The following is a 25,751-nucleotide window of genomic DNA, read 5'->3' as shown; positions in this document are numbered from 1 at the left end:
TACTTTAGGAATGCCAAACACAGAATCTCCCAGTAACTTTTCAATGCTGAAAAGAGTTTGAGTCCAGTGGTACCTTTAAGACCAACAAAGTTTTATTGAACTTTTATATGCAATGAAACAAAATTTCCTCAGCCATTAAATATAGGTAGAGGGGGTAGGGGTAATTGCCAGGAAGGGTGGTGTGTGTGTGGGAATTAATTGCTAGGAATTCCCTGTCAATGCTGCCAATGATAGGGTGTTTGGAGGTCATTAATTCATAGCATAAAGCTCATGCCTTACAGAGTCTGAGAAGGATTGAGTGACAGGCTGTTTGAATGCAACTCTGTTGAGAGAGTCAGTTAAGGAATGTCGGTTGGGAGCTGAGAGTTGAAGAAGAGTCAGTTAAGAGTCAGCTTAAAAGGGGAAATAGTTTCTAGAAGGAGAAGTGATCATTGCCCAGTTACAAAGGGAAATAGCTTCTACAAACGAGGAGTGATCCCTGGTTTATGTATAATGAAGAATTCTTGGAACCTGGTGGTATGTTCCTGCCTTCAAAACTTTACTTGTCAGTGAAACTCAGAAACTATGCTTGAGTGTTTAAACAGAAACTGAAAAGAAAGCTCTCTCCTCAAAGTTTTAAAGACCTTGTTGAATTCCTTGTTGGCAACAAATTATCTGGTGTTCATGTGAATACAAAGTTACCTCAATTTTATTATCTGATCACCTCATATAGCCTACACTTGCATCTATCTGACATTTTCTCCTTCAAGTAAAATAAAACATTTTATATATATAATAAAAGAGGCTGGGACAGCCAGAGATAAACAAATAAGAAGAAAATAAATAAAAGGACTGCTGAGCAAGAAAGAAGACTGAAGGGCAAATCCTGTGTGAAGGAGAGATTGTTATAGGACATTTTGGAGGTCATTAATTTATACGGTCACCATAGGCTGAAAGCGAAGTTCTCATTCCACAGATGCATTTCTGATTCTAATATTCCTGCAACTCTGTTTTTTGGCAGCAGCCCCAAGGATTTTCATGCTTTGTGACCTTTACACCCCACCTTCTGCAGAACTCAAGGCAGTTTCTTAGGAGCTCTTCCATCTACTCTCAGACCACACCCTAACCTGATTACCTTCAACAAAACTGCTTTTCAAACACTGGCCAGTGGCCACCATATAGGTACCCAAATGACATTTACTAAAAAAATGCCTTAGCATTCCCCATGATGCAACATTATTTCAACCAGCTTGGATAGTTTGCTATGGTTTTAGTGTATTTTCGTCTTTGTCGTTTTTTAGTTTGGTGCTGCCCTTTTTGTCGGCTTGTTTGTTTTGAAGGCTCCCTGGAATGTTTATAACTGTTTCTTTTTTCAGCGTTTGGGGTGATGTTGGGATATGGCCAAAAATAATTTTTTTTCCTTTAATAATAATCATCTCTTCTTTTCTTTCTTTTTAAAAAAACATTAAGGTAAAGGTAAAGGTATCCCCTGTGCAAGCACCGAGTCATGTCTGACCCTTGGGGTGACGCCCTCTAGCGTTTTCATGGCAGACTCAATACGGGGTGGTTTGCCAGTGCCTTCCCCAGTCATTACCGTTTACCCCCCAGCAAGCTGAGTACTCATTTTACCGACCTCGGAAGGTTGGAAGGCTGTCAACCTTGAGCTGGCTGCTGGGATTGAACTCCCAACCTCATGGACAGACAGCTTCAGACAGCATTTCTACTGCCTTACCACTCTGCGCCACAAGAGGCTCTTTTTTAAAATTAGAGATTATTATTATTACAACTACTGCTACTAATATAAAGGAAAAGACATCCAAGTTTGAAAACAAGCCAAAGTAACCTTCATTTTTAAATTAAATAAATTATAGGACATTTAAAATCAGTTTTGTTTCAGGAGGGCAGCCATGTTAATCTGCCATAGAAGAGCTAGACATGAGTCTGTCAGAACCTCAGAGACTGAGACCAACAGAGTGTGAGCTTTCCAGAGTCATTTGTACCTGGCAAAGGCAGATTTGACTCTAGAAACCTTATACCTCAAACATCTTGTTGGCCTCTAAGGTGTTATTGGGACTCGAATCCAGCTCTTCTAAAATAAAGCTAATTATTTGTATGGATGACTTCCTGAAATGTGTTTTGAAATTTTCCCCTTCCCTTAAAAAAACAACAACACCCTTTCCTTCCCATTTGAAATGGTGATTGATGTCTAAGGGATGTTTAATCCCTTTTCATATTAAGGGATTCTAATATTTGGATTCAGCATCTGGACTCTGCTTATTTCAGGCTACAGTGTGGATCACACACCCTGTGGCAGTCCCCACACCAGATAGTCTTTGGCCCCCTTCGAATCTATGGTTCACTAGATTCAGCATAATGATGCTAACGGCTCTTGCCCTTTCAGCACTTAGATTATTTTTGTAGGATTTATTCATTGCTGCCCCCCCCCCCACCTTCAGAAGCTTAATGAAATTTGGTATCTATTGCACGCTCTTGCCTTCAGTCAAAGATGCAGAATTCCCATTAGAACTCATTGTTCAACTAGCACAGGCAGCGAGCTGGCTGCTTTAGGTACAAACAGGGCATTCTCTTTTATGGTGGCTTTTTTCTTAAGCTACTATCATGCTTTGGAATAAATACAATTATCCCCATGTCTAACACAGCTTGCTGTTAACGCTCTATAGTGCCAAGTTTAAAGGAAAAAATAAAGAGCAAGGGCCCCCTCTGCAAAGACTTCAAGTAGGTAATGAATCTGTATAAGGTTTCTTGGCAGCGCAAAAGGATTCCATGGCTCAGAAATAGATTATGAGGTTTAAATGCCCTTCATGTATTTTGCAGCAAGCAGATAGAGGTCAGCATCGTTTCAAGCTGTACCAAAGCCTGCCTTGCACAAACCAGAGGGAGGAATGCAGGCAAAACAGAGGTCTTTCCAGACTGGTCTACTCATGAAAGTCAGGCACATGTAGCTTCACATAGCTGAAAGGAACCGAAAGACCATGAAGGAACTGCTCTCCTCCTTTCCAGCCGAATGAAAATGCCACTCCCCTGACCTCCAATGCTTCTAGGTGCTGACAGAGAAAATGGACATGTAACTGTATCATGCCTTGTCCTTCCTGCTAGAACCTCAAGCAGCCCAGGAGGTCATCTTCACTTGGGATAATAGTGGTGGGAAGAGTTAACCTGTTCTTTCTCCAGTGCCACAGTCCCAGCCCAAATACCTCCCCCCCACCCCACACATGAATGTTTTAGGGCTAAATGACACATTGTGACTTGTAATCGTGCAAGTCCAGCATCATGTGTGGATGGAGCATCACGCTAAGAGGGGCAGGCTCATTTCTTCATACATTTGTTGTGAAGCAGGTAAAGCTGAGAAAGCTCTGAGAAAACTGAGACTGGCCCAAAGTCACCCAGCAGGCTTCACATGGAGGAATAGAATACAGAATACAGAGCACCTTTATTGGCATAATCTGTAACCGCTCAGTGAGTGGCATCGTATTTGGTTAAAGGCCTGGGGGGGCAGAGAGTGGGCGGGGCTGGTCCAGGTGAGCGCCCAATTGCCCGCTCCACATCATAACCCCGGTATTCTTTGGTGGTCTCTCATCCAGACCCTGCTTAGCTTCCAAGATGAGATCAGGCTAGCCTGGGCTATCCATTTCAGGTTATACAGTTTGAGGACCCAGGAAAAGATCCTGTTTGAATTTCAGAAGCAACAGGGTTCCCATTGCCATATTGCAAAAACAGGATGAAACGAGCAAAACATGCAAGGGGTGTGTGTGTGTGTGTGTGTGGGGGGGGGGTACTCCACAATGAGAACGTGTTGTGGAAAACACAAAAACAAAGGAACAGTCCTAACCCAAACTAAAACAAAAAATCATGGAGAAAACTCAATCACTCCTTGTAGAACACCTATTGTTTCTGATGTGGCCAGCCTAATGAATCACTGTGGGTTTCAAGTCCACAGAACGGGCTTTTGGAAATTCTAAACAGGATTTAAGGCAATGCTATTACCTTCTATTGCTGTAGTCTGAATGCATTTCACAGCCAAGTGACCAGAGGACTGTGTAATGGAAGAGACTATGGAGCTTTTAAAAAAAGAGCTAAGAGGAATGTAAAGCCAGCGTGAATGCATTTTAACACAGGGCTATTGTCACGGTTACACCGCTCTGTCATGAAGACAGCCCGTTCCAGCCTAGCCTTCTTCTGGCCGAGTTATTTAAACCAGAATGCTGATACTAATGACTGATCAAAGCACTGAACTAATGGCTCTTGGAGTAATTTCCAAGCTCCTAGCCTCACCTCCTAATATAAAACAAAGCCAGAGTCTTTGTCAAATGTAAAAGATGCAGGTAACAGTGCTTACAGCAGAGTCACGTAGACATATATGCACTTGTGTCTGACGAAGGAGCTTTGACTCTCACAGAATCAGAGAGTTGGAAGGGACCTCCAGGGTCATCTAGCCCAACCCCCTGCGGAATGCAGGAAATTCACAACTACATGCAGGAAACTCAAACTCTCAAAAGTCTTGACTCTTGTTGCACCCCTGAAATCTACCTGTTCTACTGAAGACTAACATGGCTACCTTCTGGAACAATATATACACTGTTTATAAATTTATAAAACTTCCATTGTGCAAAAAATAATAATATAATTAGGGTATATATAGCACTTTCAGTGTTCAAAGCATTAATCTTATTGAAATTCTGACTTCTGTAAAGTAGATTAATTATCTCCATCTAGCAAGTGGTAGAATGAGCGGCTGAGGGAGGGAGTCACTTGTTTCAGGGTATCTAGTGGCTGAGTGGCAGTGGAGAGATTTGAACCAGGAATCCCTGAGATCAGACCTCATTCTTCCAGCAATTATGCTCCAAAACCAATCCTCCCTAAATGCACCAATTAAGAAGCAAAAGAACTTCCACAGTACGATATTATTCACTTCCTTTCTCCTCAATGGGGACTCAGGACAGCTTACATGATTCTATGCTCACAACAACCCAGTGATGTAGACTAGTGGTCCCCAACCACCGGGCCACGGCCCGGTGCCGGGCTGCGAAGGCCCTGGCACTGGGCCGTGGCTCCCTGCCTCCGCCGGGCTGTGCCGGGCTGCACATGCGTGTGTGCGCCATGCGCGACCGCAAACGTGCATGCATGCGCATGCACAGCACTCCCGCGATCGCCCTCCCCGCTGCCGGCGGTCCGCAGCCTGGAAAAGGTTGCGAATATAGGCTAAACTGAGACTGTGTGACTGGCCTATGGTCATCCAGCAGATTTCCATGGCAGAGTGGGGATTCAAACCTGGGATTCCCAGATCCTAATCCAGCATGCTTATCACTAGATATTGGCTTTCCCTCTGTCACACCACTTGTGTGGCTTGGCTCAATCTGTGTTTGAACACGGATATATAGATTTCATGTCCCACAGTTTGAGTATTGGGTGCAAAAATGACCTACTTCCAGCCTTTTTTGGTAATCAGGACATCTTGGGTCTGGTGCTTCCCAAATTTAAGCTTGGTGATGTGAAAATCCTCATAGAAAGCAAAATGTCTTGAGCTATGTGAGCATCAAATTTTATTTTAACTATCATTCATGCCCACATTTTACTGTTTCAGTTAACATAGAACTTCCATTCCATCTGCTGAGGCCAAAAATTAGGGCAGATGTAATTTGTTGTCCTGTAGAAACTGATAAACCCATACACAGTAGTAGTATTCTACAGGGAAAAGTCTCTCTTGCAGGGATGCAGAGAAGAGACAACATGCATAAAAGCAAGGTTCAGGCATAAACCACGATTGGTTACTTATATCTGGTGGATGAATTAAAAGGTGTTGAACAAACCAAGGTTTATTGCTACGTGTGAATGCAGTCTTTTAAGGCTACAGAGAACAAGGACAACTCATGCTGTTTACTCACAGTACATAAAGAATTTTAACTGCTTTAATTTTACAACCGAATCAGATTTATACATTCTTTCTTACAGCAGAAGCTGGCAACACACACACACACCAAGAAACAAAACGGAAAGTAGACAGAAGGAGCATTTTCTTCTGATTTATCTGACTGACAACCAATATAGTTCCTTGGACTTTATTCTTTTACAGAAGCATGTTACTGGGCACCGTTCCGATTGCTGTGCTTCGTGCACATATATGAGAAAAGATATTGCATATTTAATATATGCTTTCACTTTTCAGAACTTTATTCCCGGAACTTCAAGGACAAAACAGCAGAGAAAGAACTTCGCTTGGAAATGCTTTAATTTATTATAAAAGGAACATATGAACCGCAGGATTTTTATGCAGATTCCCAATTTTCAAAAGATAGATTCTCCCGTGCATTTGAAGAGATTATGCTCAATATTACTGGCCCTTAGCAGAACCAGAAGATTATTAAAGCAGTTGCTCTGTTCTCAAAGGATGTTTTTCCAATTGCTTCCTCTTTATTTTCATAAAATCCAGTCCTTTTCTTGACAGTCAGTTCAGTTGCCTTTGAAAAGCCCCATCAAGCAGTCTTTCACTAGGCAGAAAGCTAAGCTACCAGAGTTGGAAGCCTGTTTTTGCTTTGCTTTCTGTTTATTTCTGTGTAAAAAATTGAGTTTTAACATAGAAAACCCTTTCTGGTTCTTCAGCCATGAAGACAGATTTCAGAAGAGTAAAATGATTCCACATTAGGAATGTGCACCCTGAAACACTTGGGCTGGATTTAGCCAGGTTTTCTTTCAGTCTCACCCAATTCTCCAAATTACGGCCTCTGACCATCCATAGCTTTTGTCCATGCAAGTGCCATGATTCTCAGCACAGCCGTTTTGAGTGGTTTTGAATGGAATGTTTCCTGATATAATCTATATCATGGAATGCCAAGAGGAAAAGCAAGATCAACTAGAACAGTGGTCCCCAACCCCCGGTCCGGGGACCGGTCCGTGGATCAGTCGGTACTGGGCTCAGTAAAATTGTCAAGCTTTGCCCGGTCCCCGGTGATAAAAAGGTTGGGGACCACTGAACTAGAAGACACCAATCACTGGCTTTCCTTGCTAGGTGGAACTTGGAAGATATGAACAAAAAAACAATAACCCACAGAAACCTCTATAACTCCAATATCCATGTGTAGTAATATGCATGACTAGTTAGCATCAGAAATGACAGAACTGACTAAGAACAGGTGCTTTTAAATTCAGAACTTTTATTACTTCCTTAAAGTGAACAGATTCCTTTAAAAAAACAAAGATTTTCTTGTCCTACCCACCCCCCTTGTAAGCACCCAGCACAGCGTTCATCATAGTACGTCAAAATGGATATTTTCATAAGCAAGGGGATGGGGGTGAAGTTCTCTGGAGTGGTGGGGAGGGTGGAAGGGTTTTTTAAATTAATGCTTATTGATTATATTGTATTTTAACCAATGTTGTGAGCCACTGTGAGCTAGCCAGCCAGGAGGGGCAGCAGAGAAGCTAAACAGACAAACAAACAATGACTAATATAAACAAGGGTGAGAACTGCAATGAGCCCAAGTTGATTCTTTTCATCTTTGTGGCACCCCATATGGCTGGGGGAGGGGGTCACAGATGCCAGAAGCCCTCAGATGGTTAGGTTGCTGCCATGGTCAACCCCCTTATGGCTACAGTGAGCATGGTCCAATCTGTCAGTCTCTCTCCTGCATGTTTCTACCAGCCTCCCCTTCCATTGTCCTCCTTTTCGTAAGCAGAAGAGTTAATGCAGAAAGAATGACAGCGATGAAGCTCTCCTGATCCCCAAATTTCCTTGAACTCCCAATAGGAACAAGTAGTTAACTACATTTCCCTGCTGTCTCTTCTGTCTCCAGTTTCCGCTGCCTAAGCAGGAAAGAAGTCACACTCCAGGAACAGCTAATGGGAAATGGGGCTGCGCTGTATAAAACTACCACGTCTATTCAACACAGTGCGCTAAAGGTGGGGAGGGGGGGAGAGAGGCGGGAGGCCGAGGAAGGAACCAAGAGGAGCAGCGAAGCGAAAGAACGATGACACAGAAGTTCCAAAAGCCATAAAAAAAGACCCACCAAGGTATCATTTGTGCAAAGTGACCTTTCTCACCGGAGGGACACATTTAAGAGGCGAGAATAAAGAGGCCTGTGTGACTTTGAAAGAGGCTTGTTACGTGAAGGTTTCACTCCATCACAGAAACCTCTCTGAGGTGTGGCAAAGTGGCCTTTGGACTACAGAGCCGTCTATCAGAAAGACTGAAGTAACCAAAAGGTCCCTCTCTCTTTATATAGTTATTCACGTACAGGAGATAAATAGTTCCTCTTTGACACTGCAGACCTCCTTAGAACTCATGCCCTCCAAAGCTCTCCCAGAATGAAGCACAGCTGAGGTTTAACAACACGATGGCTCTGGCCCCAAGATCCCCCCGACACCTTTGCAAAAGAAATTGGAAAGGTGCTGGCCAATGTTTTTCGGGAATGGGGTTGTGGCTCAGTGACAGAGCGTCTGCTTTGCATGCAGAAGGTTCCAGGTTGAGTCCCCAGTGTCTCAAGTTTTCGTAAAAGAAGAATCGGAAAGTAGGTGGTGTGGAAGACCTCTGCATGGGAAAACAGAATCGCTGCCAGCCAAAGTAAACCGAAAAATAAGACAACCATACAAACAAGTCTGTCTGTATGGAGCCTGGCTCCTTACCCCTGGTACCGTGTATTAATCTATCCTGGTGTACCTGTAGTTGGTTTTATTTGTAATTCAATGTTCCACAAAGAGAAAGAGGAGGAGAAGAAGAAGAAGAAAAAGAAGAAGAAGAAGAAGGAGGGGAGGAGGAGGAGGAGGGGGAGGGGGAGGAGTTGGTTCTTATATGCTGCTTTTCTCTACCCGAAAGAGGCTCAAAGCGGCTTACAGTCGCTCCCGACAACAGACACCCTGTAAGATGGGTGAGGCTGAGAGAGCCCTGATATCACTGCTCAGTCAGAACAGCTTTATCAGTGCTGTGGCGAGCCCAAGGTCACCCAGCAGGCTGCATGTGGGGGAGTGCAGAATCGAACCGGGCATGCCAGATTAGAAGTCCGCACTCCTAACACTGCACCAAACTGGCTCTTTTCTTGAAGTTTTTGAACTTGGGGCCTGTTCTAAAGTTTCTCTTATAGCACAGCAGCTATTCCCTTGGTTTGCAAGAAATACATGGAGCTGCCCTATAATGAATCAGACCATTGGTTCATCACAGCCAGCATTGTCTAGGCAGACTAGCAGTGATTTTCCTGGGTCTCAGGCTGAGGTCTTTCACATTGCCTCCTGCCTAGTTACCAGGAAATGCTGAGGTTTGAACCTGGGACCTCCTTCATGTCAAGCAGAGGCTCTATCACTGAGTCACAGCCCCTCCTCATCCTTGCTTGCAGCTACATATATACAGCCCACTGGGTTTCATATACTAGACCTGATCAACATGGGTATTAGAAAAACAAAAGAGCAACTCTGACTCCCTCCTAAAACCAGCCAAGCAAGGAAGGAGGAGGAGCAACTATGGCTAGAATTGCTGATGGGTCTGCTGTCTTTCCTCAACTTCCATGATTAATGTTGCTGTTTTGGCAGCTGTCATCATGCAAAACTAGGCAGGGAGGAGAGCATCTCCACTTCTGCCCTCTGAAAGATTCTGGAGCTGCTGCTCCATCTTCTGCAGAAGGGGATTGTTTCCTACAGTTTGAGTTCTTTTAAAAAAAGCATTCCAACAAATATCAGGTTGCCATAACATGCTACTCGCTTAGCAGCCACTGCATCATATTCCAAATTTGTTTGCTAAGCCTCTAGCTCATAGAAGTGAGAACCACAGCTTATAGAAGTGTCTGTTTACAAGCAATAGAAGACAACCTAGAGCCAATTATGATTAAGTGAAACAGATGGGGTTCATAAAAAGAAGCAAGAGACCTATATTTCAGTTGTTTCAAAAGGAAGCACATATTTGCCAAATAGCTACTTACTGATATCTGAATTGGGGGCCCTGCTCCCCCAACAAGCCTAGGTTGTAAACTCCTTGGATTAATCTGACCCCAGGTTTTAGCTGCAGAGCTTATCTTTCTTTTAATTTATTGTTTTAAATGTGACTGGATGTTGTGAGCCCAGGTCCTGAGCCTTGCCAGGAGCTCCCAACTTCTCCTGAGCCTCAGCTTAATGAGAGCTTAGCCCAACCAGATGTTCAACAGGCAAAGAGCTCTGACTAGCAAAAGGAATGGAGCTGCAGACATACCGGGGCTTAGATTCCAAAGTTGTTGCAGAAGCTCCTCATTCCTCTGCCCAGCCTTTAGCTGTAGCTTGTCTTGTCATCCCACTTGGCTCACCTGAGCCAATTAAGGAATACCAGCTAAGTGCTCCAATCTAAAAGGCACCATGCCAGGTTAGCAAGACAGTTGCTGACTGCAGACACCTGTGAGCCATCACAGAGTAAAGATGAACAGGCTTCTGACAACCTATATTAACTTGGGCTAGGAGGCTTGGGTTGTGGATGCAAGTAGGTAAGAGTGGACTTCTTGGATAAAACCAAAAGTCCATACAAACACATGGACTATTAAACAGACTAAGAGGTGGCTCTTGGAAGCTCACAAGGAAGGCTAGTTAATTTTGTAGGGGTGGAAAGTGCTGTCAGTCAGTTACTTTATGTTGACCCAGTAGGGTTTCAAGGCAAGAAACAAACAGAGGTGCTTTGCAATTGCTTGCCTCTGCGTAACTACTCTGGGCTTCTTTGGCGGTGTCCCATCTAAGTACTAAACCTTGTTTAACTTCCAAGACCTGATGAGATCAGGCTAACCTTGGCAATCCAGGTCAGGGCTGTAAGCGCTGAAAATTTAGTATAAAAATATACTATACAATTGGATACTTGCCACGCAGCGAGACCCTGTACATTATTACTTGAAAGAGAATCCCACAGCGTTTATGGGATTTATTCCCAGTTCTGTGTCTGCATGTCTGCAGCCTTACTATTTCCTCAATATGTATTACTAGCTAGTTTTCAGACTGAAAGTCGGAAACAAAATAGGAGCAGAAAGTTTCCTTTTAGAAGGCACAAAACGTATTTGATCTGAAATTTCTTTTTCATGACTTTGGTTTCACAAACCTCATTACCTTTCATTTCAGTACTTCAAAAGGCACACAACTATCTTTCACACCCACTTCAATAAAAGGAAGGTGGCTGGAAATACGTCAAATGACTAACCTCTAAAATTACATTGGCACATCATTACAAATGTCCAGGGTTGTCACCCAAATAACAAATTTTATTTGATTAATCTGCATTTTCGCTGATTGATTAAGCTTCAATAAATTTGCATATTAGCATAACCTCAACATACGTATCTTCTTGTGATATAAACCTACAAGGCAGCTTGCAGAGTTACACCTTTTAAGTCCACTGAAGTCAAAGTGGTTAGAAGACGGGTTTAACCCTGTTTAGGACTGCACTGTGAAACTACAATAGTTAGAAAAAATCAGCACCATGGAAAGTTTTAAACACTGAATGTGTGTGCACTGTTTAAAGATTTTAAAAGATGTGTTCCAGCAAAAGGAGATGCTGAACCAGTGGCCAAAGAGACAGCAGCAGGATTGCCATGAAGGAAAGAATGAAGAGAGCAAGCCAGCAGTTAGGTGTTTGTTGTGCTGGCAGCAGTTACCTGGCCAGCAGGCAACCAACCAATCATGGTGCACTCACAGCTGCCAGTCTGATCACCAGCCCAGAACCTCCTCATAAGGACATGCACCTTCAAAAATTTTAAGCAGTACACACAGAAACACACGCACACATGTTTAAAGCTTTCCCTGTCACAGATTTCCCCTTCCAGTGATCCAAGTTTAGCAAAAAATGTCGTATTGAAAGACTAATCCCACTTGTATAATTATTTTTAAAAATAGATATGCAACAGTGGCATTTTATTACCAGTGAAGTGGGAAGAATGGCATAAGGTACGGAGTGGGAGGAACAACCTCAATGTGGGCAGTGGAGTATCCTCCAAGAGGTCAGACGAGGGCAGTGGGGAGGAAATTATGATGCACCCTCAACTTGGAAACAAAGCAAGGGAAAAACCCACCACAAAACCATTTTCAGAAAACACAGGAAAACAGCAACAGGAAAGCAAACTAAGTGTTGAAGGGAGGAAAATCAATGCAGAACAAAAAATAAAAACTGATGGACATGTGCTTTAAAAGGGAGGGGAAATCCTTAAGCAGTGAAATATTTGTTTTATAAGGAAGAATAATTTTAGCTGAAACATAACCTGTAAACATGAATCCATGTTTATTGTACAATTATTTAGTCCAATTGGTAGAGGAGATCCAAGTTTATTTGCTTTTTTAAAGTCTTAGTTACAGAATCCTGCAAAAACATTCAAAATCAAATTTGGATCCCCTTTTCCCAGAGACATTCAACATGGCAATTCACAAACCTCAATGTATCTTTTGAAAAGAGTATCTTGCCAGGAAAGGTCCATAGACATTTTTATAGCCAAGAAAAACTAAAATTTTCCCTAACCCATCTGCATATTTTCCAAGCAAATTTACCCTTAACCTCTAAGTATTAAATCCCTTCCTTCCTTCCCCCACTGCATGTTAGACAGATGACCACAGCCCAAGATTACACTAGACTGTTTGATTAATCAGGGGAAATACCTGAGCAAATATTAATTATCAAGTGCAAAATTGCCAGACAGAAAATTGCTATTAACAACTAGGGTAGGAGCAATTGCCCTGCATATTTAGGAGACAGCTGGTCTGAAACACACTTGAAATGTTTTACAAGGGACGAAGAAGGATTCATTTATTTATTTATTTAGATTTTTATATTGCCCTTCCCTACGGCTCTGGGATAGAAAAAACATTACAAAAGTCTTATACTGGCACATATTCTAGCAGGAAAGGCCCCATCCTACAATACCTCTACAACTCTTTAACATTAAAATGCATATATTTCACAGATTGGTCCCTCAGCCTTCCTGAAAATATGGACAATCCAATATCTGGAAGGCAGCATGGTGTAGTGGTTAAGAGTGGTGGTTTCTAATCTGGTGAGCTGAGTTTGATTCCCCGCTCCTCCACATGCAGCCAGCCGGGAGACCTTGGCCCTTTCACAGCCCTGATAGGGCTGTCCTGACAGAGCCTCTTGTCAGAGCTCTCTTAGCCTCACCTACCTCGCAGGGTGTCTGTTGTGAGGAGAGGAAGGGAGGGTGCCTGTAAGCCATCCAAGTGGACCTGTTACCATTAACTGCCCAACTAATAACAGAACGAGGAGACATAAGATCTTCTGTGCTGTTTGCTGGATCCACTAAAATGTTCCAGCAGGACTCTTCTTTTGTGTAAATGCCATCAAGTCACTTCTAAATTATGGTTACCCTAAAGGTGCCATTGGACTAAACTTTTGTTGTGCTACTTCAGACCAACACAGCTATCCACTTGAATCTATCTTTATGGTGACCCTGTGAATTAATGACCTCCAATTTGTCAGCTTTCCGCAGGGCCTGCAAAATGGAGCTCTTCCACCAGGCCTATGGTTGAGGCTGGCGCCTCCTGGTAAGATCGCCCCCCCCCTCCCACTTCTCAGTGATCCCTGGTCTCCTCCCTGGGAATGCTGCCGATGCTGGGTTGGTTGGGTTGGACGATGGATCTGTTTTGTAGGATGTTTTATGTATTAGGGGTTGTAAGGGCTTTTATATGTTGTTACCCGCCACGAGACTTAGGGGAGTGGCGGGCTATAAATTGAAATAACAACACCAACAACATGACTGTAGTATGATAGCCTCAGCTTACTCATTTTAGTTGCTAGGATGCATTTAGGCTTGATCTGATCTAGAATCCACTTCTGGGTTTTGGGTACCTATGAAACTTTCCTCTGACACCACATTTCAAATCAATCAAGTTTCTTCCTGACAGCTCTTTTCATTGTTCAACTTATGTTCGCATGGAGCGATATAAAAATATGACACTTTCGGTATGTACCCTGCATTCGGCTCACATCTGCTCAGCATGTATCCGCATCCATCAGAGTTCTGTGAATTGGCCACCCGGAGGTTCTTGAGACAGCTGAATCACATTCCACCTAAGGGGTGACATTTCTTAACCATAAAACACCTTCTAGTGGTACAGACATTACCACAGATTGGCATGACCAACCCAGAAATCAACACTTGGAGCTGTGATTACTCTCTCTAGGGACACGAAAGATTTTGGCACCAGGACCAGCCATGGGGCCTCCTTTCAGCAGCTGCGATTTGTTAATCCACAGTATAATGTGAATTAAATTAGGCTCTTCACACTTAACTAACCCTCAATCTGCATTCTTTTGTAACTCCTGAGGTTTCCGATGCAGCTAACGGCTAATCCCTTCAGCCTTAAACTTCTCCCAGCTGCTGGATCATAGCGGTTATGGAGGGTTTCCAACAATTCAGGGCCAGTAAACTTAATCCTAAAGCTGTTAGGCTCTTCTAAAATAACAGGCCCACCAATTTAAAGCTGTTAGCCTTAATTAACAGGAAAGGAAGCATTCAGGTTATGTGCTGAAGCATGTGCTCATGTCCATGGCTTGGCTTCCGTTGTCCTTGTGTTTTTAGTCCATCTCAGTACAAAGGAACAGGTCAATCAAACACAACAATATAGGTCTGTTAAGGTGATCAGCTGGCATCCAGGTGGCAGAATGTACAAGGCACTTGAAAATTTTGGGTAACTTCATCCAGTATCTTTGTGAAAAAAAAATAAGTGTGAGAACTGCCTTTCAAAAGATGGGTACTATTTCTTTTGTGAGATCCCCATGTTGACAATGTGAATCCAGCTGTGCATTCATCATAGCTTGTGTCAGTCTATTAAACAAATGGAAAAGAGTGAGAAAGTGGTACAGGCTGAAGCACTTTGTGCCTGTACCACGGGTGACCATATCTTATTAACCACAATACTTGCACCTGAATCTCTAAGCTCCCACAAAGTGGCTGTCTGGCCATGTTTATATTATGGATGAAGGTTTTGTCAGACCTGCTGCCTTCTGAGCCTGGAATAGTTCATATTGGGGCACACAGGCTTTTAAGCATCCTGGGCCTAGACCGGATTACCTAAAATAATGATGGCCTTTTATGCAGTGGTATTTCACAGTGCATGTCCACTGGTTCCCCTCCACTGCCTCTTCTGCATTTCCCCTTGCTTTAATCGTGCACCTCCATCGGGCTTAATTTTTGGCATTGATTTTCCTCCCTTCAGTGCTCAGTTTGCTTTCTGGTTGCTGTTTCCCCGGGTTTCCTTGAGTGCTTTTGTGGCAGTTTTCCCCCCTTGCGTCATGGCAAAGTTAATTCAAAAGCATAAAGATTCTCCTCCACTGCCCACATTGAAGTAGTTGCTTCCATTCCACACCTTCTGCCATTCCCCCCCACCTTCATCATCAGTAATAAAACGAGGCTGTTGCATATCCTTTTAAATGTTTTAATATAAATAGGATAAGTCTAGTGATACTACTATTTTTCACTGAACTTGGATCATCGGGGGAGGAGGAGATTAGTGGCAGGGTGAACCAAGGAAAGGGGCAAAGAGCTGGGGTACTCAAACTTTGGCCCTCCAGATGTACATGGACTGCAATTCCCATGATCCCCTGCCAGAGGATGCTGGCAGGGGCTCATGGGAATTGTAGTCCATGGACATCTGGAGGGCCACCGTTTGACTACCCCTGGCATAGAGTTTGGCAGTCACCACTGCTGCCAAGCATGCCTCCTCCTCCACCTGCTTCAGCTCCCTTGTGCTGCTGCAAGTCAGCAGTCCAGTGTGTGTTGAGCTGGAAGTGCCCCCCTCCCAGCATGCAAACTTGGTCACTCATTTGTATGCTGGGAGGGGCATGCCACCAGTGCAACACACACGCCTCAATCTCTCAGCAGAGAAGGAAGCTGGGATTTTGTGCAGGATCAGCTGCAGGAGATGATGAGGATGTCATCCAGCCCAGCTCAGCTTAACCTGGTCCCTGCACTAGCTCTCTATCTCATGTGTGGGAGGAGAGTTGTGAATTTCCAAGCCTCCCTGCTTAGAGAAAGAGGCGTTTCCCAGCTCCTCCCGAGGGAACCCATCGTGTTTAACCTTAAGCAGCACTTGCACATAACACATGTAAAGCTTTCCCTGTCACTAATTTCTCCCCCCAGCAATCCAAGATCAGTGAAAACGAATAACATTGCTAGATTTATTTCATTTCTAAATGAACCCAGAAATTGGCAAGATGGGAAAAGTAAGCAATTGTGGAACTTGTACACTGATCAAGGGGGGAGAGCCGCTAATATGGATACCAGAGTGTAAATACAGCATGAAGAAGCTCTATTTCATATTTCAAAAAATGCACCCAGCATGAAACTGACCAATAACAAGAGATCAACCACGCTGCACATACCCCAACGAAACACATTTCACTGCTGCCAACACTATCCAGGTTTTCTCATTGGCGTGCAGAACATATGCTCTGCGATTCCCAAGAGAAAGCCAGAGGGAATACAAGAGTGTGGCGTGCAAGCACAGGATTTGAATTAAAGGTACCAACCCAGATTCAGTGATAATCAAAAGTAAGCTATGCATACAAAAAAAAAAAGCCTACAATGCCATGTCAGTGATGGGTACTGCCGTCCCAGCTCTTTGATGTTTCTTTATTGCTTTTTAAGACTGCTCTTCCCTGCAAGTGGGCTTGGGACAATTTACAACATTCTATTCAATTGACCAGAGACTTGTCCATTTGGTTACTTCCTCCACAGAAGTGACTAGAGAGGCCCTTTTGTGAATCTGCAAAAGGGATCATGCTTACTGACGATTGACAGAATTTACAGATAAAATTATGTCAGCAAGAAGGGTTTTAAGTCCAGGTTTTATCCTCTCTCTGGTTATGCATCATCCTATGTGATTGTTGGTATTTTCTGTTTGTCCACAGGAAACTTGCATGGTATATGCCTGGGGCTTTTTGGGGATGCAGTGTTAAAATTTCAGGGGTTTCTCGGCTTCTTAACTTCAGCGGCTTCTCCCACTATAACAGCAAGCATCATTTGCAGGTTTTTGCTCTCCTGGCTTTTCTACAATCTTTTCTCGAGGTTGTCTCAAAAAATATGAGAAAAACGTGAAAAAAAAAAAGGGGACAGCAACAACCAACAAATGGTACTTTCAGGAAGGAAGAGGCGGAAATGATGCCATTAAGAAGCAGAAGCTGCATCAAAAACCCAGTGTGGAAAAGGCCCTTGTTAGTGAACAATGCTAGAATTGTCATTCTTCAGGGCTCGTCTCCCTCCCCGGGATCTCTAAAAGTTACATTTTGAGTGGCGATGAATCTAAGACACCATGCAGCGCACAGCCAGTTCTTTCGCACACAGTAGATGCCGAGATATATTTTGATCTGCGATAGCACATTATGCGGAGATTATGCATTATTTAAAAATACAGAGATCCTTTAAACCAAAAGCACAGCGTTGGGTTTGAAAATCCATGGGGGACAGACTACTGGACATGGCAAAGGACAGATGAAAGCCATCAGCCAAAGTTGCCATCTCTGGCCCTAGAAGCCAAAGCCCAAACACCCCAGAAGGGCCTGCTACGAACCCCTCATCCAGCCTCGCTTGTTCTGTGCTACCGTTGCTACACAGCTGTCTGTAGTGAGAAGCTACAGCTGCTCCCTTGGCAAATGGTAGGAGAGTGAAGGAGCCACAATGTGCTGCTCACCTATTGGCTCTTTAGGTAAGAGATTGGTGCTGTCAAAGTACGAGGCAGCAGAGGGCCACCAGAGGGGGCTTGTGGAGGGTCCCTCCAATACCTGGAACCAGCCTGCATAAAAGGGGGCGGGCATTCAAGCCGTAGTCTCTGATTTGTGTTAAAAGCACACTTCTGTTTTCATCTGTGAAATGCTGGAACAGAGGATACTGCAGGGAGGGCATGCAGGGAAAGGAAGGAAATGGTGGCAAACAAAAGATGATGCATACTGATAACTGAACATTTCTGTAGATTCAGATCAAATGTTAATCTGTTGGCTTGGGCCCACCACAGCATTTCCATGGGAGGATTTCTGCCTTTAGTGTGACACAAATCTAAAATACCTCTAGGAATGCTGTTCCTGAGAATTCTTCCATCTGTGGAAGTCTTCCAGTCAGACCAAGCCATTTCTTTCCTGATTCTCCTCTGTTAAAGGCAAATCTCATGAGAACTGCAAGTTCTAACTCAGCTTTGACAACTGTGAATACATGGCATTAATATGACCAAGAACCTGAATGATTATTGCTGAATTAAAAATATTCCAGGTTTCTAATATATAATAGAAATACCTTATTAATTATAGGCATTTTAAAGCATGTTCCTTTGCCAGCTTCTGTCTTTCCCTTTTCACAGGATTTTTGCTGATTCAGTAGCTGGGACCTAGTGAAAATATCTAGAATCCATGGAATTGGAAAAGCCTGCGTAAATAAGAAATATCCCCGGTATGAAAACTTGATCATGCAGGCTCAACATTGGTTTTCTCCAAATAAAACAAAAACAACGTGCAGAGTTGGAGCTAGGATAACGTGGAGCACCTCTTTTTCATTGGGAAGAATGCCTTGGCCTTATATTCGGCAGGATTTGCAAGACTTAAGTCCCCTTCATGTGACCAGTTATACCAGGAAAAGAACTGGATTCATTTTGCCTGTTTGGTGTTCACTCTTTGAAGGAACAACAAAGGCTGACAATTCTCTCTTACAAGTACAGCTGACAGTTCCACAATGACCTGTGAACAATCCCAGGGAGGCAGAAAGAGCTGCTATCTCAAGATGACAAATCTGGGACTTGTGAACCTTGTTCATGCAAATATGATCCCTTAAGCTAGATTTTTTATTCCACCCAGCACACCCAACAAGCTTATAATTTGCTGCTTGCTGTTGGAATTGTAGAGATGAACAATGTCATACTTTCTTATAAGGCTGAGTTTCTTATGGATCTTGCCACAAAAAGGGATCGTGGAAATACTCCCCCACACAACACAATCTGGTGAATCAAAGGTAGCTGTATGAGTTAATTGTTTCCTTCTGGAATCACTTTAGGCCTGATTTTTCACATTGATTTAGAAGAGATTAAGTCACTAAGAGAGTCACTCTACATCATATGGTGAATATCCTTGGGGATTTATCAGCACACAGGGAAGCATGGATTATTACATGTTCTGGAGACTCAGAGTTACCAAAATAATTTGATTTTGATCTATATTCCTAGAGATTTGTGGGCAAATCTTAGGGATGGTGGTTTGTGGAGAGGGCAACCTGAAAGGAATATGATCCTCTAGAGCAGGCTTTCTCAACCAGAGAAACTCTAGGGTTTCTCAATGGCCCTGTAGGGGTTTCCCAAACGGGTGGGAATTAATTAATTGTTAATGTATTCTTAAAATTTGTTAAACATTTATCGGGTGATATGACCATGTATGCTCATGTCGCTCCACCCACCTCCTTCCAAAATAGCTCATCATTGGCCTCCAGGTGGGCGTGTACACAACTATGCTTCCCAACATATTCTGCACAATCACAACATTTCTGGGGCTTCTCGAAGCCTGAAGAATGTATCAGGGGTTTCTCAATGATAAAAAAGTTGAGAAAGATTGCCATAGAGGCTTCCATCCAAAGCTGCTATTTTCTCCAAGGAAACTGATTTATGCAATCTGGAGATCACTTGTAATTCCAGGAGAACTTCAGGCCCCATCTGGAAACAGGCAACCTTACTTCCATTTTGAAAGAACCAAGGCCTTTCATGTCAGTAGCTTCAACATTAGTAGCCATGGAGCTTCAGCCAGGATCTACTTGGTGTATCACCATTCACTGAGGGACTACAGCTGGGGTTTTTTTTAATAGGCTTGTATCTTTTACAGTTCTCCAAGGAGAGCATTAACTTGAGAATGCGGCAGAGTCTTGTTTCAGCTGGCAACTTTCCAGTTCCCCTTCTGTGAACCATTTCCTCGCAAGAAATGTAAATGCCAACTTAAGAAAGCCCTTTTTGCTCTCACCGAGGCCAAGAAAAAAAGCTATTTCTTGGAAACCAAGGGTGCCATTTAAAAGGGTACATGACACAGTGACTCCAGCTGGTTGGTTGTTGTGTGTGTAAGGGTGGTGGTGGTATTGCCAGCCCTTCAGCCTCTCTCTTGTGGGTATGTGAGAACGTTCTAAATGTGGGGCCACCATAGTTGTCAATTAGACAATTCAGAGGTATTCTGGTCCTTGTGAATTCCAAGAGAGGGCATGGAATTGGGAAGAAGCGAGAGACATAACAAGAGGGGCTTTCCTCAAGAAAGCGGGGGGTTGCTGCTCATGTAAAACAGCTGTTTCTTTTATCCTAACCTCACAACAACTCTTGGAGCCTCTTGTGGCGCAGAGTGGTAAGGCAGCCGCCTGAAAGCTCTGCCCATGAGGCTGGGAGTTCGATCCCAGCAGCCGGCTCAAGGTTGACTCAGCCTTCCATCCTTCCGAGGTCGGTAAAATGAGTACCCAGCTTGCTGGGGGGTAAACGGTAATGACTGGGGAAGGCACTGGCAAACCACCCCGTATTGAGTCTGCCATGAAAACGCTAGAGGGCGTCACCCCAAGGGTCAGACATGACTCGGTGCTTGCACAGGGGATACCTTTACCTTTACCTTTTACACAACAACTGGCTTTATATTCACACCACAGAAGTGGAAAAGGCAAGAAAACCATTTAAGCTTTGTGTGTGAAAACTGACAGCCTTTCGGATGCAGTCTGCGTGGATCAAAAATAGGGGATGGTGCTGAATTCTGGAGCATCCCACATTTGTACTGATTTGGGGGCACTGTCGGTTTTAGAAAAAAGGACTCCCCAAATGGAAGGACCAATTGATATGGAATCTGGAATGGTCCTGTGACGACCCAGAAAGCTGCTAAACTTTACTGACCCAGTGGTTGAGGCTTCTAGAATATTACAGGTATGCTGGCAGTGCAGATGCATGCATTTGCATTTATATCCCACTTTTCTCCCCAACGGGGACCCAATGGAGCTTAGAACATCATTCTTACCTCCTCCATCTCCTCCCATCTACTATTCTAAAAGCTGATTAGGCTGAAAGAACGCAAGTAGCCCATGTTCACCCAATGAGCTTCCATGGCAGGATTCAGACTCCGCTCTTCCAGGATCCGAGCCCAGCACTCTATTTACTAAACCATGCCAACTCTCTCTATGCTATGACAGCGACAGCATTATCCACATCCCAAAGCACCGGGGCTACACTGGGACCTGTTTTGAATTGCATATCTTAAGATATGCAAACACTCTTGGTACACTGATGTTGCTGGTGTATACTCTGCCATTGCACTATAACCCCTCTCCAGCAGTAATGAAGCTGCCATGCACTGACTTAGATCACTGGCCGTTCTCATCCCGTATCGTCCGTTCGCACCAGCAGTCATTCCTCAGGTCCTTGATCATTCTCAGTCCTGCTAATCACAACCTCAAAATGCTGACAATTCACCAGGTGTCAAATCTCTCAGATTTTCAGTGCCAAATGAAAACATTCCTTCTTAATTTCAGCTTTCTGTGGATATACATCTTGGCAGACTCACTTAGTATTTTACCCACATTGTCTCTTCTAGTTTAGCACTTTTTAATATTTTAACATCTGTTAATCACTGTGATTGCTCATGGAAGTTTGCACTGAAATACTTTCACCTTGAATACTGATTTTATTTCTGATGTTTAGGGATGGGCACGAACCGTGAAAAAGTGGTTCGGTTTGTGGTTCATGAACCACCGACTGTTACGAATGATTAGCCTCCTTAGGATCCAGTTTTGGTTTTGAGATTTGGGAGGTGGTAGAATGGGCCATCTGGTGATTAGATTTATGGAGTCTGACTTATGCCCCCCTATTCCCCAAGGAAGGTGCCCCCAGGAAAATTTCTGACCCTCTTGAACCTGTGCCTGTTAAAATGACTGTCATTTTGATAAGTGCAGATTAAGGAGGTTTAGGAGCATACAGAATGGATCCTGTGCAAACTACAGACATCAATCTTGGAAGGCATGTAGAGCACCATCCAGGGGAAGTCCCCTGTATGTTTGGCATCTCTAGCTGGCACAGGATCCATTCTATACCACTCCTGAACCTTCTGAACCTGCCTGGACCTGTCAAAATGGCTGTGGTTCAGAATGGATCCTGTGAAAGCTAGAGACATCAAAATCACAGAGGACCTCTCCTGGATGCTCCTCTAGATGTCCTCCAAGTTGTTACTTTGCATTTCTGTAAACATTTTGATTGAACAAAGACAGTCTGTCTAGAAATGTCTCTCCTCGCAAACTGGCACAAACCTCCAAGAACAGCTTGAAAGTTTGTGGAAAGTGTGTGCCAAGTGACTTACCACAAACTTGGCTTCATAAAGCACAAACCACCTAAAATTAATCGAGCTTGTGCTCATCCTTGCTGATGTTTTAATTGCTTATCAATGTTTATGTTGGTATTGCAACTTTTTATCTTTTTACTGATTATTACTTTTAAATTTGCGAGCTTATTGACTCCGGGGAATGGTAGAGGACAGGAAGGCCTGGAGGATCATTGTCCATGGGGTCGCGATGGGTCAGACACGACTTCGCAATTAACAACAACAACTTTTAAATTATTTTTATGGTTTCAGGTTTTGCATGCTCAGCAATATTAATGAATATATAAAGGCTGCATATCACAAAAAAGCAGATTCCTACCCAGCTCACTTTGATGTTGCACTTAGAAGCAGAAGATACAGAGAGTATTTATATAGGTACTTGAACACAGTGTAGTGACACATAGCTGAGCCCTCTTATCACCTCCTACCACAGGTGCTTCTTCAAAGACAGGAGAATCTGCAGCTGAATGCTTAAAATGGCAGGTCCCACAACACACTCACCTGCTGGTTCTCTTGATAAGGGGGAGGGGGCACAGTCTGTGTGGCCATCATTGTCAGAGCTGGCGCTGGGGAGACATGTTGCATCATGGGATTGATTCACATCTAGAACCTGTTGGCAGGAGAAAATTCAATTTGATTAAGGAAGCAAAAGAACTAGTACCTGAAAATGAAACCAAGTCCTAAATGTATAGCCAAACCACATCAAACTAACCTCATTGTGAAAGCTTACAGGAATATGGCAAAGAGTTACAAATTGATGGAGGACCATAAGCAATTTTTCCTTTTCTTCTATGGGAAAATCAAATTTTCCTCTTTGGCAATCGTTTTAAGTCTCACTAAGGACAACCAAAACATCTGCTTATCAAGATTGCTTGCTCAAGCACATTTGATGCATGCTGTGTTGCCAGTCAATGGAAAAGCTCCATCCTTGCAAAACACCTGAATATATTACACTTGAATGGTTCAAATTGTTATGACCCTTCACACAAAAGGGTCACTCCATGGAATGACACGGACCACATGGCCCCCTTTTTTTCAAAGACAACATATTACTGAAGCCAAATTCAGTCTCTCCAGGTGAACTTGCACATTCATGCATAATCAAATAAGCTAAGTGCTGATTTGCACAAGTGAAACAGGCAACAAGGCCCAAACATTCATCTGTGATCCAATGACTGCATCCAGACCATGCACTAAATCACGGTTTGTAAACTGTGGTTTGATCAGGCCTTGGAACAGTTATGACATTCAACTGTGAACAGGTGACCAATGGCTTTTGGCACCAAATGAAGGCATCAAACCAGAGTTTGCAACTGATTTTTCAAACACTGTATTAATTACAGGTTTCTGAATTTGCAAGCTTGTAGTGTAGCACCAACTCTCGGGGACCGCATGGCTGATTATACCCCCTGCAGGGCTTTACATTCTGCCAATATGAATGGGCTGGTGATTCCTGGTCCTAGAGATGTATACCTGGCCCTAGTCCCGGCCCCCATCTGGTGGAATGAGCTCCTGGAAGAGCTGCAGGGCCTTCAGGAACTGGCTCAGTTTCAAAGGGCCTGCAAGACAGAGGTCTTCCTCCAGGCATTTGGTTGGGGCCAATGAACACAACATCGAGTTGCCCCCCTCCTGCAGGAGCCTTCCCTTGGATACAGAAAACATCTATGGGCAATGACTCACCATACGTATTAATGCAGCAGTGGAATCTGAATGTTATTTTAATTGTGTAATCGCTTTAACTGATGATTTTTAAAGATATGTATTTATTACAATGTTGTTAACCGCCCCAAGCCGACTTGCTGGGAGGGGCGGTCATATAAATCTAACACAAATAAATAAATAAGGGCAGAATGCCATGGAAGCAGGACCTCTACTCTCCTGGGAGGTAGGAGAGAAATAACAAGCAGACAAACCAGGATTTATACAGAAACCACGACTCTTACCAATGTCCGACTTTGTGTTTAAATACAGATTAAATGAGCTGGTACACCATGATGTCTGAATATAGCTGCCGATTGATGTGCAAGCACCTGAGACTCATCCTTAGTTTTTCTTGAGAAACCCTCCAATTGATCCATTCTTTTATTTCCCCCCCCCCCCCCGCCCCTACAACTCATGTCAGAATAATGGCAGAATAAAATATTGGGACTTCATTCTTTCATCAACAAAGAAAAATCTCCCTGGTTTCCAAGGTCTGTTCTAATTAATATCTATGGCACCAGAGCTCCTCCACTATTCCCTTAAGACTTGAGTTTAAATTATCTACTCTTGCTGATTCAAAGTTTAATTTTAGCTGGCGTGGCTCAATGTCCTTTCGTAGTTGGTAAAGGGGTTTATTTGTTATTAGTTTTATATAGCGGCATCCAAAAAAACCACAACATCTTAACATAATTAGATTCCTGTGCTCAAAGTTTACAATTCGGAAACTAATAAATACAGAAAGGGAGAGGGAAGAGTAGAGCGACTTATGAATGTTACATTCAAGGATAATTGAATGACTATTTGATGTGGAAGGGATACTTTTATGAAGCATACGGCCAACATACGTGCATAGAAAGTTCCTAGTGGTTCCTTAATCCAAGGCTACCTCATGACTAGGGTGTGACCAGCCTTGTTAGGAACTGGCCCCGGACTCAGTGAAATGAAGCAAAGCCAATATGGAGTGGTGGTTAGAGTGTTGCCTAGAACTGGGACGATCCAGAGTTCAAATCCGCATTCCCCTTTGAAGCTTGCTACATGTCCTTGGCTCAGTCCAACCCAGCCTTGTTCACCCTTTTGACTATGGAGGAGCCCCAGGAATAATTTTTCCTCTGAACTGCTGTAGAGGCTAGGCCATGTCAGAAGACCTTAGTTGGCTCGTTATTTCTCATGAGGTCCTTACAGTTCTGGTGAACCTTCATGCTGTTCTCTTATGAAACCAGAGCTCAGCTGGTATCACCAGGATGAGGACTTGATGTGGAACTGAGGCCTAAGAACACAATACAAAAACACATGAGATAGATCTCACAAAAAGAACCCCACCCCATTCCAATAATGGGAAGCATCCTCTACACATGAGCAGGAAACCAAGTTTTCTTGATGCAGGCTGCAGAGCTCACATACCCTGGATTAAGGCACATGATTCCCATCTAACTTAATTAAGGATTATGTTTCTTTCTCATTTAAATAATGATGCTGGATCTTTGAGTTCTGGATACAGCTGGTCTGTGGCTTCTACCCACGGCCTACTAACACTTTGATCACTTAGGTGTTGTTTATGCCTGAGATCAGTTTTGAACATTATTAATAAAGTACATTTTGAAAACAGGGTTGAAAAACAATGAGCTCATTAACAGAAGCGTTCATTAGAACTTGTTGACATTAAACCCATTAGACCAATTAACATTCCATTAAGTGGAACCGAGCCTTCCTTGGAGCATCAATGAGTTAATTCTGCATCATGATAATTGCTCCACCAGCGCCTAAGAGG

At 43.4% G+C, this 25,751-nt stretch overlaps 2 protein-coding genes across 16 annotated transcripts in view; one reads left to right on the top strand and one right to left on the bottom strand.

Moving 5' to 3' along the window:
• The window catches only part of TMEM218 (transmembrane protein 218), a 364,259-nt gene that overhangs the window by 93,029 nt on the left and 245,479 nt on the right, over positions 1-25,751 (top strand). The gene's annotated exons all lie outside the window — the stretch shown is intronic.
• PKNOX2 (PBX/knotted 1 homeobox 2) overlaps positions 1-25,751 on the bottom strand; it is a 358,017-nt gene that overhangs the window by 96,006 nt on the left and 236,260 nt on the right. For all 15 annotated transcript variants that reach the window (XM_077306320.1, XM_077306319.1, XM_077306322.1 and 12 more), the window contains one exon: positions 22,784-22,892. In XM_077306320.1, coding sequence (XP_077162435.1) covers positions 22,784-22,870 — 87 coding nt within the window. In that variant the 5' untranslated portion in view covers positions 22,871-22,892. The remainder of the gene's footprint in view (positions 1-22,783; positions 22,893-25,751) is intronic.

The sequence above is a fragment of the Paroedura picta genome, chromosome 12 (assembly GCF_049243985.1).
Source record: "Paroedura picta isolate Pp20150507F chromosome 12, Ppicta_v3.0, whole genome shotgun sequence".
Taxonomy (NCBI): domain Eukaryota; kingdom Metazoa; phylum Chordata; class Lepidosauria; order Squamata; family Gekkonidae; genus Paroedura; species Paroedura picta.
Note: the sequence above shows the minus strand (reverse complement) of the source record. Positions and strands in the feature narration are given on the sequence as shown.